The 12500-nt window shown below is 41.0% G+C and overlaps 2 protein-coding genes across 2 annotated transcripts in view; both read right to left on the reverse strand.

The window, feature by feature from the left end:
* Positions 1–2862: 2862 nt before the first annotated feature.
* On the reverse strand, positions 2863–7517 carry LOC138038647 (failed axon connections homolog). The gene is made up of 2 exons (XM_068884637.1): positions 7049–7517; positions 2863–5074 (listed from the first exon to the last, which is right to left on the reverse strand). The coding sequence occupies exons 1-2, from the start codon at positions 7465–7467 to the stop codon at positions 4645–4647; spliced, it is 849 nt and encodes a 282-aa protein (XP_068740738.1). The 5' UTR covers positions 7468–7517; the 3' UTR covers positions 2863–4644.
* A 1825-nt stretch (positions 7518–9342) lies between these two features.
* LOC138037732 (failed axon connections homolog) overlaps positions 9343–12500 on the reverse strand; it is a 7068-nt gene continuing 3910 nt past the window's right edge. Inside the window, exon 2 of the mRNA XM_068883640.1 lies at positions 9343–10528. Within this exon, the coding sequence (XP_068739741.1) occupies positions 10099–10528 (430 nt within the window). The 3' untranslated portion in view covers positions 9343–10098. The remainder of the gene's footprint in view (positions 10529–12500) is intronic.

Raw genomic sequence — 12500 nt, forward strand, 5'->3', positions numbered from 1 at the left:
GGAGAGTTTTGCCCTTTTAATTTTAAGTGAAATGTAAAAAAATTCCTATTTTAATAAATGCCAACAAAGTAATGCAAAGCACACCCACATAGACGACACGTTATTTACAGTAAGGACACTCGAACCATGAACACTTGATATTTTTTTGTACATTTTTTTAGTGACTATAGAATGTGGGCTCGTCCTTCTGACAAGAGTATGGATGTTTTTACACTTACAAAATGCTATGCATGTAACACTATACATCACAAGAAGAGCCTTTCTTTCTTAGTCGTTGAAAAAAAAATGTTCACAAAAATGTCGTGTTCACGGTTCAAGTGTCCTTACTGTAATTTGGATGTTTTCTTCACTTGTCTCGGATGCAAATCGGGACGCCAGTTTTTCCCGAGTTGCTCGGAGGTAAATAGCACAGGATATTCGGAGTTTGATGAGCCAATCAGCGCTCGCATTCAACGCTATCCACTGTTTTAGTATATACTAGTAGTATATCATGTATGATTCGACCGCTTTTTTTCCGCAAAGGAATTTGAGGATTTGAGGATGGTTGCTAGGGGCATTGCTAAGGTGTCGTTGAAATGGAGGCATCTGATTGGTTCGTCAAAACGGGATAATATTAGGATTATCAAAGCTCTAATACTTTGAAAAATTATCCAGCTGCCTCCTGATTAATCGAGAGGAGATTTGATTGACAGACCGTGGGAATTTTTCAGGGGCGTGGTCGTGAGCGATACGTGCGACCCGTTTTTGTAGACGTTTAAACGGAGGAACCCGTTTTAGGCGTTGAAGGCGTTTCCTTAGGCGTTTTTTAGGTCCCAGACCTCACTGGGGCTCCTCTCCCCAATTAGGGAAAAAAGTCCCAGACCCCCTCGGATAAAAACACAAAACACACAAGAAAATCCAACCAAAACAGCTTTTGATGACTATTTACAAGGTCTATACAAGAACATGGTGCCCCGTACACGCACCCTAGTTTATTATCATTATGGTTCAAATCATGGCGTCACACACACGTGACACCTCACTGTCTGTGGACCCTCAGGAAATAGGTTGGGGTGTTTTGTGTAACCGTGTTGAATAAAAAGATAACAGTCAGGAAATTCAAATTCAAACAATGACGTCACATGGGTAGAGAGAGGGATGGCGTCACAGAGTCCCAAGCCCCTCCCGGTTAAAGTAAAAAAAAAGACAAGACAGGATAGTTTCTTTCCGAATCAAACGGTTTAATGAGATAGCTATATACAAACGGGAAATCATGAAATTGAAATGTTGAAAAACGAAGGTAAAAAAAGTGGATAGGGTACATCCCCATAACGGCAACCACTCTCCTCACGAAAAACTGTTTCATTTATACAGATATTTACAATAGAGGGCTCACAAAAACAAACAAAGTAGAGTTCTGTCTTGTTCGAAACGTTCCGTACAGTATCTATTCAAACATCTCTGAGCTGACAGCAGTAAACAAACAAACCTTGCAAACCGTAACCAACCATGTTAATCAACAACTAAAACTGAAATGACATGCACAGTACTCTCTTTCACAACATTTTTCCGTTTTACTGATCATCTTTACACCCTCTCAAATCCCGTTCTAACCACAGCTAGTTAGGATTTGTTTACGGTTGTCCCGGATTCAACTCTACCACGCTTTGTAAATAGCCAACTGGTTGCCTCCTGCCAGTTGGGGTTCTTAATAATGTTTCTGTTAAGTTTGAATTGTTTCTTTCACATTGTTAAAAGTGGGGTGCCTGTAAACTAGCTTGATAGCTAAGTGCACTTCCACTATAAACAAAGCATTTACATTTTTTTTTCTTCATCGGCAGTTTTCAAGTCACTGAACTTTCTCTTAGGAAGCATTTTAAGCCAACCTCCTTCGACCATCGACAACAAAGAATAAGGACTGAAGGAAAAAAACATTCTTTTAAAATTACCTCTTCTTTTTCTTGTTGCTGATTATCTTCCCCTCACAATTTGAACCTTTGTTCGTAGTTCCGAGGGCGCGATAGAACACTGCTGCTCGTTTTTTAAGCATAACATAGGTCGTGTTCCATTGGGATCAACCGTTTCAACCGCATCTGGTTTAGGTTGAAACGGTTGAGTTTTCCCAATAGAGCACTTTTCCAACCATTTTTGGTTGAAACGTGGTAACTCCTGGGAATAGTTATTACCAGACTTCTGAGCGTTGACAAGTTGAGGGAAAACAACACGGTAGGAGCCTGCTGCAAACTTTAAATGGCCTGCGTAAACGACAGCGGTTGCTGCCAATGCTTTTTCAACCCTTTCAACCTTTGATGCCGGTTGAAAAAGTTGATCAACCAAACCAACCGAAAACGGTTTTTTCCGAATAGAACACTAAAATACCCAACCAACCCCACCAACTAAAAACGGTTGATCCCAATAGAACACGACCACAATGTCCCGTTTAATAACCGAGCAGGAGTGTTTCCATGAGATCAAGCCGAGTGCACGTGGTTTTATATGGGATAATGCCTGAACTCCGAGGAGGCCGAGGAGCGAGGGCATTATCCGATTTAAGGGCACCTTTCCATTGTTTTAGGAGCAACGACAATTGTTGTGGTAACCCAGTTGGAACAGGAGGTCATTATTGCGGTCAATGATCGAGTGGAACAAGAGGTCATTATTAATGACCTGTTCAAAACAATGAAAGGTGCATTAAAGACCCGATAAAACACGACCTTTGAGTCTATTAAACGGCTTCAAAAACATTCCACACTCCCAAAGGTTCAAATATGAGAGGAAAACATTAGCATATAAGAAAAACAAGGTATGTCTCATTAGTAGGCTTTATAAAAAGAATTCTAATGGTGAGCCTTTTATCAGTAATTTAAATGTCTCAATATAAACCTTGAGTATAGTCTGTTTTTTACTTTAAAAATGGTTTAACAATAATACACCAACTATAAAAAGTGCAATAAGGAGCAATAACAAAGGTGTTGTCGGCTGTCATTTTAATTTACAACTAACATACCTCACAAATTACAGTACACTACTTACGCCTTAACAATATATCTTAATTTGCGCCTCTAAATGATAAAATTAATGAAACCTTTTGATAAAAATTCTAAAACATGAGCGAATATTTTGGTTGGTTTTTCATATACCCGGCGGATCTGAAATAATTAGTGTCCATAAAACAAAAGAAGAAAGAGAACACAACAATACCTAATTCGCAAGGAATAACAATGCCTCTTTTGTCCTTCGCCATTTTAGTCTAGTGTATGAAAGTCTACTCAACATTTTTATTGTTTCCTAATGTTCAAGAAATGGTCAAGCAGTAAGAAATCACACTTCCTTTCCCAAATCCCAAAAAGAATCTCAATAGCAAAAAGCTCATCTAAGTCTATTCTTACGCCAAAAAACAAAGCCCAACCAAAAGCTCTTAACAGCTGACATGAAATAAGTAAATGACAGCGATTCGCTCTCTTCCCCTCAAAACGTATAGTACATAATATATATAGATTTAGCCAAGCCTAAAAGCGGAGCTCCCGGCTTGTTTATTCTTACTGGCTGTAGGATTAGTAAAAATAAAAGGCTTTGGAACTGTCCACCTTTTGGTTTTCCCGGAAATTGCTTAAGATAAAGATAAAGATAAAGATGCGTCGAGCCACAGAAAGGGCGCGAAAATTAAGCCTCGATCAGGTGTGTGTGAGTGTCTGACCTGCCTTGGGCCTGCGATCCAATCAACAACCAGTCTCTGGTCAGCGGTCATTTTCAAAAAAACAGCTGACCTTGATAAGGTCTAACTTGAGCCCGCTATATAGTCACGTGATACTGGTCAGCAGATACCTTGTTTTGACAGGTGTCAATTGACCATAACATTGATGTCCAATATCAAAGATGTATGCTGTAAACTAGTTAGTGTCAAATGTAGTATTGCCTCCTGGATGAGCTCTAAACCAAAAGCCAGCGATATGGTTACGTGTACTGGTCACGTTGGCATACATGAAGGGGCGGACGGACGTACGGACGTACGTACGTACGTACGTACGTACGTTGTACGTACGGACGTTGATGACGTCATGGCTATAAAACCAAATTTTCTCACATCGATGGGTTACCATATTTTCTTAAGTATGGTGCTCCGCGCGCGCGGAGCTCCGCTAATAAATCTATCAGGCCAATTTTGTTGAGAAAGGAGTTGGTTGGCAAGTATCTCAAAATTTGAACTGAAACTCCTGGGACGTATACATAACCACTTTTTAAAGTAAATTATAGATTTTTCGCCACTCTAAATTTGCATTTGCATACTGCTCATTAAATTTCACTTGAGCAGTCTTTTCACTCTTTTGCCCAGTAGATGTTTGAGAGTTCTGCATTCTGACGGTATATAATGCAGAGTTTTTTCTGTCCTTGTGTGGGCCCATTTCCATCAGTAGGGCTAACGCTCACGTGGTTCATATGGGGTAGATACTTAGCACTTCACATTACACTCTAATCAGTTACGTCTATTTACAAGTACAGCCGCGTAGTTAAACCAGGGACTACCAGTATCATATTCAACTAGTGGCTCAAACTTGCCTCGCACCCGGGATCTCCTGATCTCACGGCAAGCGCACTAACCTCTGAGCCGCACTATCTCCTATTCATTTGCAAATTTCGTAGGTTGACTATTCAAAATAGCCTGTTTTATTTTGTCTTTAGCTTTTGTGACAAAAGCTCATCCCAGTCTGGATAGTACAACTCCTTCATTCTGTGAGCGTGTTCCTCAAGATTCTGCGCTTTTGTCTTGACAAGTATTGCCATGGGACAATCCGGCATAGCCCAATTACAGGCTACTATGAAGCTAAACAAAGCAGCGTCTGCTAAGCAAGGCTTGTCCCCAAACAGAAAGTCCTTCTTTCCTAGAATTTCTGACGCAGCAAGCAGATCCCTCTCGGCTATCCCATACATCTCTTGGGGTGTATTTCGGCCGATGCCATGTGACCACAGATAGTTCTTTACCTTTCTGTGATTCAAAAAACGCGCCAAATATCTCATTGGCGGGGAAATTGTCCCAAAGAGCCTCTCTCGGAATACGGCTCCATAGCTATCAAGCCAACGTGCGTGAACCATTGTCCTGTGGAGCCCAACGAAAAAAAAATTGTGAGGAATTACGATGGTCTTTTAGTGCAGGTTTCGAGTGAATGCAGTAAAACTGAGGCGAAAGTAATTGCTTTGCCTAATTCAATCACAACAGAAGAATAGAATCAAATATGCCAATAATCAAAATCTTCATACTTGTCCAATGATAGTCATGGTATTTTGCATACAGGTGACAAGGTGTCACAAGGTGTCTCATTAAACCTACGAACTCAGTTAATGTATTCCTTTTTGGTAAGGTTCTGGTTAAGGTCATGGTTTTAAAAGAGGTTACTTTGTGACGCCTACATCAGCAATGTGTACAACTCTCTCAAAACCCAAGGTGGACAAAAACCTGAACCAAATTTATCGGGAAGACTTAAACAAAATCCATCCGAAATGTCATGTATTTAATCAACGTCAAGACTGCTTTCGAGTAAGCACGACATAGAATCAACGAAGGCTGCGGGAGGTCGTGAGTTCCAACCTCGTTCCCAGGGTCTCTCTTCCAACCGGTGAGAAGAAATTTCTTGTGCCCTCGCACCTTGGAAGAGAGACCCTAGGAACGAGGTTGCGTGAGGGTGCTCGTCGGAAATTTTGAATTTAACCTCAAAAGGAGACCATCTGGGCGTGGCTCAAGCTTTTTGTGACCCCTAAAGGAGACCATTCGTGGCTTAAGCAAATGTTGACCCCTAAACAAAACATGTTAAAAAGAAAATTTGACTTCTGTTTCTCTTCGCGTAATTCTGTGTTTCTTCGTAGAACCCTGAACGAGACCTTGGCGGCTTAAAATATTGGCGCTTTGCCCGGAACACCCTACGCGAGACCAAAATCCAAACTTTACACTCCTATGCGAGACGACAAGCATCCCCGTCTGTTTCATAAGGGAGTGCCCCCCCCCCCCCCCGGTTCCGTATGCACGGATACATGCATCGAATAGGTGAGTGAGATCAAACATGGACTAATAACGGCTGCCAGAGGCGCCTTTACAAGCTGACGTCCGATCTTATCCTAGAGAAAGAATTGTAAACGGCCATTGACCAAATGCAAAAATGGCTGCCACCAAATTATTCTTTTGACTTTGTGTTAATTAGCCTAACTAGCCTCGTTTTACAGCCCAAATTCTTTCAATTTTACGCGTGTGAACGAGGCTAGTTAGACTAATTAACACAAAGACAAGGAATAATTTGTTGGCGGCCATTTTTGCATTCGGTCAATGAGACTTTGTGATAAGTGCGGTATATAAATCCTAAACCATAAACCATACGAAATCAAGTAGTCTTACGGGAATCGAACTCGCGACGAGTTTTCTCACTTAATTAGCAAAACCAGTGAATTTTTTTTAGATAAGCATAGTGATTAATGTACGAAACTGAGGGTTATTGGTCATTGGAGCAATGACTTCTTTTGTTGGGGGTTTGGCTAATTTGAATATGAAAACGTCACTGTTTGACGTCGATGTTAAAAAGCATGGAACAGTCGTTGATCAGTAGAAAGGACCATGGATTTTGAATAAATGGCCCGCCTGCATTGAGTAGTTTGGCCGCAGCCCTAAATTTCAATCCTATCACGCTCCGTAATCAGCTAACCACTGAGCTGAGCGGGTTTAAGTTTGTATCTTAATTTAAATTCAATAACGATAAAGAACTCCCATTCAAGCGATGTCACGCAACCTTCAGTGTTCCCAGATTTTGCAACGATATGTTTCTAAAGACGTAAGAATCTGAACGGAAATACTATAACGATCCTGCGCAAGTACATGCATTTAAGTCGGATAATGGATCTATATATCAAAGCCTTTTTCTGTTTTTGATGAAAATAAAGAAACCTTCGCTTCGCTTGACATCATGATCAGCAAATTGGTCTAACCATCATAATTTCTGTACCAAAATCTCTGTTAATTGTTCCTAGAGTTCGTCCAATAGCCACTATCTTCTAGCTTCAATAAATTCCGCTTTTGCTTTTAACTTACCAATAAGTGTTACTTTCCAGCATGGTGCGGATGTTGTGAGCAATCGCTCTTTCCGTGGCACTCAAGTGCGAATCCACATCGACATGAAACTCCTTCGAAAGAAACCGAGTGCAGAAATCGGAGTCCGCGATTTCTTTACCGTTAAATTCGATCCAGGGCATTTTACCCTGCTTTGAATATATCAAACGGAAGTCGTTTTCGTACGGGATCTTCACCATGCGAAGAAGAAACGTTTCTAACTTTAAACACGGTGGAGACAAGCTCAACACCCCAAGCCAAGGAGAACGATGAAACTGATGAAGAACAACTACGTCGGGTTTTGCGAGTTTTCTTCTCGGTTTCTCTCGGAATTTTCGTGCAATTAGGTAAATAACAACGACTGCTGTAATGGCAAAACCAAAATACGCCGCTCCGTGCATGGCGAAGACTCTTTGCCGACCAGTCTTTCAACATTGACCAATATTCTATACGTCAAATATTACGTCAGGGAATTGTATTGTCATGCAAGTTCAGCGTCTTGATCCAATAGATCGTTTTCACGTGACGTCATCACCTTCCAAAATCTAAAACTAAAGATCCACCAAAGTTTTTATCCTCATCAGGCATAAGAGGCGGCATATCTATATCTGTTGACAATTTCACAGCTCAATAGCGTGCTTCGTTTGGAAACCAGAGCATTTTGAATTTCCGGATTATGTAAGTGCGTGACACAAAGCTACGATCAAGTTTGTTGAAAAATATATACTTATCTCATGATTTTGAGCCCTTTTAGAAGTTAGAGCATTAGGAAAAGTGCTTATGTAAATGCTTGTTTTTTCAGTAGTGATAATCAGTCGCCTAGATAGCCAAAGTAAGTTCCAGATGTTTACACTATTTTCCGGCCGCCATATTGGTGTACCACTGAGGTACACCAATATGGCGTTTTCATACTGGGCTCTGTAAATTTCTGCGAAACATTTCGACGAATATCTGAAGTTTGGGGAAACGCAGAGGCCTAAAACTTGGGCAAGTGTCTTATTTCTTTATCTTCTATAAGATAACAATTTCTTAGCGTTTTGCACTGGATAGTTTTTGATTTATTTTTTTTATTGCGTGACAGTGAAAACGATCTATCGCATTGTCTTCACACCCTCTCGATGCAACGACAGCCCCTTTTTGGCTCATGGATAACGTACCATGCCACGAGGTATCGGAACCAGTCGGAAGGCGCTCACTCACTCGATCACTCCGTTCCAATAAATATACTCATTAATCTTCATTATATGCAAAGTCTTACTCTTGTCGAAGAGTCCTTATGTGCCGATCTTTGGAAGAAGAAAGGTACTGTTTTTGCTCGGTAGGTCTCGGGGCAAATTGTCATGTAATTAATGCCGTCGATTTTTAGCTAAATTATGAAGGCTTAACGTGGATGCTTTTTCGGTTCGGTCCTCAACAAAACAGGTCTTTCTGTAGTTGGAAAATGGAAAGTTAATACCACATCCGGGAGATAGTGTGCGAAAAATGAACGTGGAATTCATAAAAGCGAGGAAAGATACCACACATAATCCGTAGGCAGAGTGACGAATTTATAAATAATCGCTGAATATCAACGATCACCTTGATTCTTTTCGAGGGATCGAGGTTTTCGTGCCACCAAGAGCAAGAATGTAACAGGAAATGGATGCTGTATTATCTACAAACTAAGGTGAGCCTCTCATGGTGTTGTGTAGCATTGCTTTCTGTCACGTTAATAGCTACCTCTTGCCTGACTGCTCGGTCACGCATGACCGAATATATACAGACAAGAGGCTTCGGGTAGCCTACAATATTAGACAGATTTAGTTGGAACACTTAGCGAATGGTCAGAATCATCGTGCTACAAGATCGTAGCTTAAACCACATCCCCCTTCCCCCATTCAGGAAGGGGCACACTGTTAACTTGTGACCGGGCAGTCAACAACGGAAACTCGCAAGATGGTTTCAGCCTCAACTCTAATTGGTTCATTTGAATTTGACCGCGCGCTGGCAACACGACCGTTGTTGACTGCCCGGTCACAAGTTAACAGTGTGCTTGTTTCTTTTAAAACTTATGCGGTTCAAGAAAAAATTCATTGCCAAACTGGTGAATTCCAGAGTAAATTTCACTCGAAAAACCGATATCGTACTCATCGCTTCGTGAATCATGCGATATCGGTTTTTAGCGTAAATTGTACCGTGGAATTCACTAGTAAGGCAATGAACTTTTCCATAGAAGAAAGCAAAGAAAATGATTTAATTATTAAAGCAGAAACCGGAAACATCAAAACGCGGACAATTCGAAACCTTTTATTTTCACTATAACGCTACAGGCAGTAAGAATATATAACCAGGGAGCTCCGCTTTAGGCTTTGCTAAATCTATTTATTACTTTTTCTAAACAATACCAGGAGAATTATAAAATTATGTAATTAGTCAAGCGAGACGTGTTACCATACACTCTGGGCTACTGGGCCAGCAGTCACTTTCTATTACAAGGGCAAAGATAATCTTCTCGTAGTGCACTATTTTTCGAAGTATTTTGAGGTAGCGCGGCTATGCAATAAGAACAGTGAAGCAGTCGTCTTGTCGATGTAAGACCTTCCTTAAAAAGAATTTTCAGAACAACGACAAGAAATGTTTGTTATATCGAGGTACATGTACAGGCGCGGATCCAGGATTTTGAAATGGGGGGTGAATTTTTGTAATAATGTAATAGAACAAAGCCTGGTTGAGGTGTTTGAGGGCTAATAAAAAAAAAAGGAAGGGGGGCTCAGAAAAAAAGGGGGGGGGGTGAAAATTCACCCATTTCACCTCCCCTGGATCCGCGCCTGATGTATGTTTTTTTGTAACAGTGTTAACGTGACGTTGCTCTATACTGTACCCAGCTCTAAACAATTTACTAACATTTGCGCACAAAGATGCGTTGCGCGTAAACTGAAAAGCAATTGCTTAAGGCTTTCTAAGGATACGCGCCCTTACCACTTGGCCGCATTACCAAGCTCCTATTAATTTTTTTCCGAGTTTCATAGGGTGACTATTCAATATAGCTTGTTTTATTTTGTCTTTAGCTTTTTGGACAAAAGCTCATCCCAGTCTGGATAGTACAACTCCTTCATTCTGTGAGCGTGTTCCTCAAGATTCTGCGCTTTTGTCTTGACAAGTGTTGCCATTGGACAATCCGGCATAGCCCAATTACAGGCTACTATGAAGCTAAACAAAGCAGCGTCTGCTAAGCAAGGCTTGTCCCCAAACAGGAAGTCCTTCTTTCCTAGAATTTCTGACAAAGCAAGCAGATCCCTCTCTGCTATCCCGTACATCTCTTGGGGTGTATGTCGGCCGATGCCATGTGACCACAGATAGTTCTTTATCTTTCTTTGAGCCATAAAACGCACCACATATTTCATTGGCAGGAAAAATCTCCCAAAAAGCATCTCTCGAACTTCGGCTCCATAGATATCAACCCAGCGTGCGTGTACCATTGTCCTATGGGCCCCACCGAAAAAAAAAAGCACAACAACAAAATTCGTGAGCAATTATAATGGTCTTTTCAAGCGGTTTTCAATTGAGCGTGAAAAGTAATTAGTGAATTGCTTTGGTTTTGCATTATTTCACTCACTGATTAGTTCAAAGTTCTTGCGCCACTTTTTCGACCAATGGCAAGTGAAACCAAAACTAATCGTGGCTCGCGCGTGCACATTTTCCCGCGCTTTGTGTCGGCTACGTGTAATTACTTTGTGCTTTGATTGGTTTACTGGATTGTCTCCGTCCTTTTTAATTGTCCAAAGTAATTAATTTGGTTTACGACACTCGATTGAAACTCGCTCTAGTGCAGGTTTGGATTGAATGCAATACAACTGAAGCGAAAGTGATTGCTTTTCCCGATTAAATCACAACAGAAGCATGGAAATAAATGTGCCAATATGTCCAATGTGTCACAAGGTTTTCCCTTAAACCTAAGAACGTCATGTATTACTTATTTGGTAAGGCTCAGGTTAATAGGGACCCTAGATTGGAGCAGGAGGACGACTACGAGTACAAGTGTTCTGTTCCGAGCAACCGCACTTCGAAAAATGTCAGCCTTCAAGCCTTATACTCATGCTCGGTACAGAAAACTCGTACTCGAAGTCGTCCTCGTCCTCCGGTCTAATGGTCGTTAGAGCGAGTTTCAATCGAGTGTCGTAAAACCAAAACCGAAGTAATTACTTTGGCCAACCAAAAAGGAAGGAGGCAATCCAGTAAACCAATTAAAACTCGAAGTAATTACACGTAGCCGACACAAAAGGCGGGAAAATGTGCACGCGCGAGCCACGATTGGTATTAGTTTCACTTCTGATTGGTTGACAAAATGGCGCGAGAACTTTGAACCAATAACTGAGTGCTGTAATTATAAGCCAAAGTAATTACCTTCGACACTCAATTGAAAACCGCTCAAATGTCATGGTTAAAGTGGTACTTAGCCTGCGAACGCAGACGTATTTCCGGCGGTCGTTTCTCTCCCCCGAAAATTAGCGTCTGCGAAACCGAGCTGCAAAACAATTTCTGTGACGTAACTGCTTTTGTTTTGTTTTTGGTCAATAACGTTGCATGAGAGAACAGAGAGTCGGGTGATGTCCGCGCAATTCGTGTTATCGTTGTCACTTGCGAACCTTTGAAACGAACAACCATAAGTGAAACGCCAAAGAATTAAGATTCCCTGCGGCCGGGCGAATGTTGCATTATTTGACGGATAAAATGTTTGGTTGCAAACGAGAAGATAAATTTGTTTGGTAGAGTGTTTTGGACATCTCTTCTTCCATACTTCGAGCCGATTTATGTGGGCTAACTGCCGCACGAAATGCTATTATCGACCCTTACGATAAAAGAAAGCCGTATGTAAAGTGGACGCGTTTGAGGACTAACTTAAAAGACAGTTTGACGGTGACATTACTCTTCGAGTTAAGAGATCGGCTTAAGATTAAAGCAGCTGTCACTGTATTGGATAATAAACTGCGTTTTCATGCTGAAATTTTAATCTATTAAGTAAGTGACGTCACTTTCCCTAGATCCAAACGTCTGAGGTCCAGTCGGTCAGTTTTGAACGCGAGTAATAGCGAATCGTGAAATCCAAAAGTTACACTCCTTTGAAGTAAACAGCCTTTGGATAAAAATAAAAGTTCAAAAATTTGCCAAGCAGGTGTTAAACAAACACGCTTTCAAAATATGAAGAAAAAAGTAAGTGACTTTTTTTATCATAGTACCACTTTAAGGGGCCACACTTTGTGACGCCCGCACCAACAAATGTGAGTATAATTATGTCGCTGTATTGGATAACTCTCAAAACCTAAAGGAGATTAATTTAGGGTGACACAAATAAAGCGCGTGAAATAGGTGCGGGCAAGTAAACAGATATTGTGGGACAAGATTACGGGCGAGAGTTTTCAGCCAAACACCATATAATGTAATTCATGACCAAGCA

This window comes from Montipora capricornis, chromosome 2 (assembly GCF_036669925.1).
Source record: "Montipora capricornis isolate CH-2021 chromosome 2, ASM3666992v2, whole genome shotgun sequence".
In the NCBI taxonomy this organism is placed as follows: domain Eukaryota; kingdom Metazoa; phylum Cnidaria; class Anthozoa; order Scleractinia; family Acroporidae; genus Montipora; species Montipora capricornis.

Excerpts from the sequence above, each read along its gene's own strand:
- LOC138038647 (XM_068884637.1), bottom strand. The coding sequence starts at position 7,467 with ATGCACGGAGCGGCGTATTTTGGTTTTGCCATTACAGCAGTCGTTGTT. Across the intron at positions 5,075-7,048 it reads CTGGAAAGTAACACTTATTG|GACAATGGTTCACGCACGTT; the intron begins GTAAGTTAAAAG and ends TGGGCTCCACAG.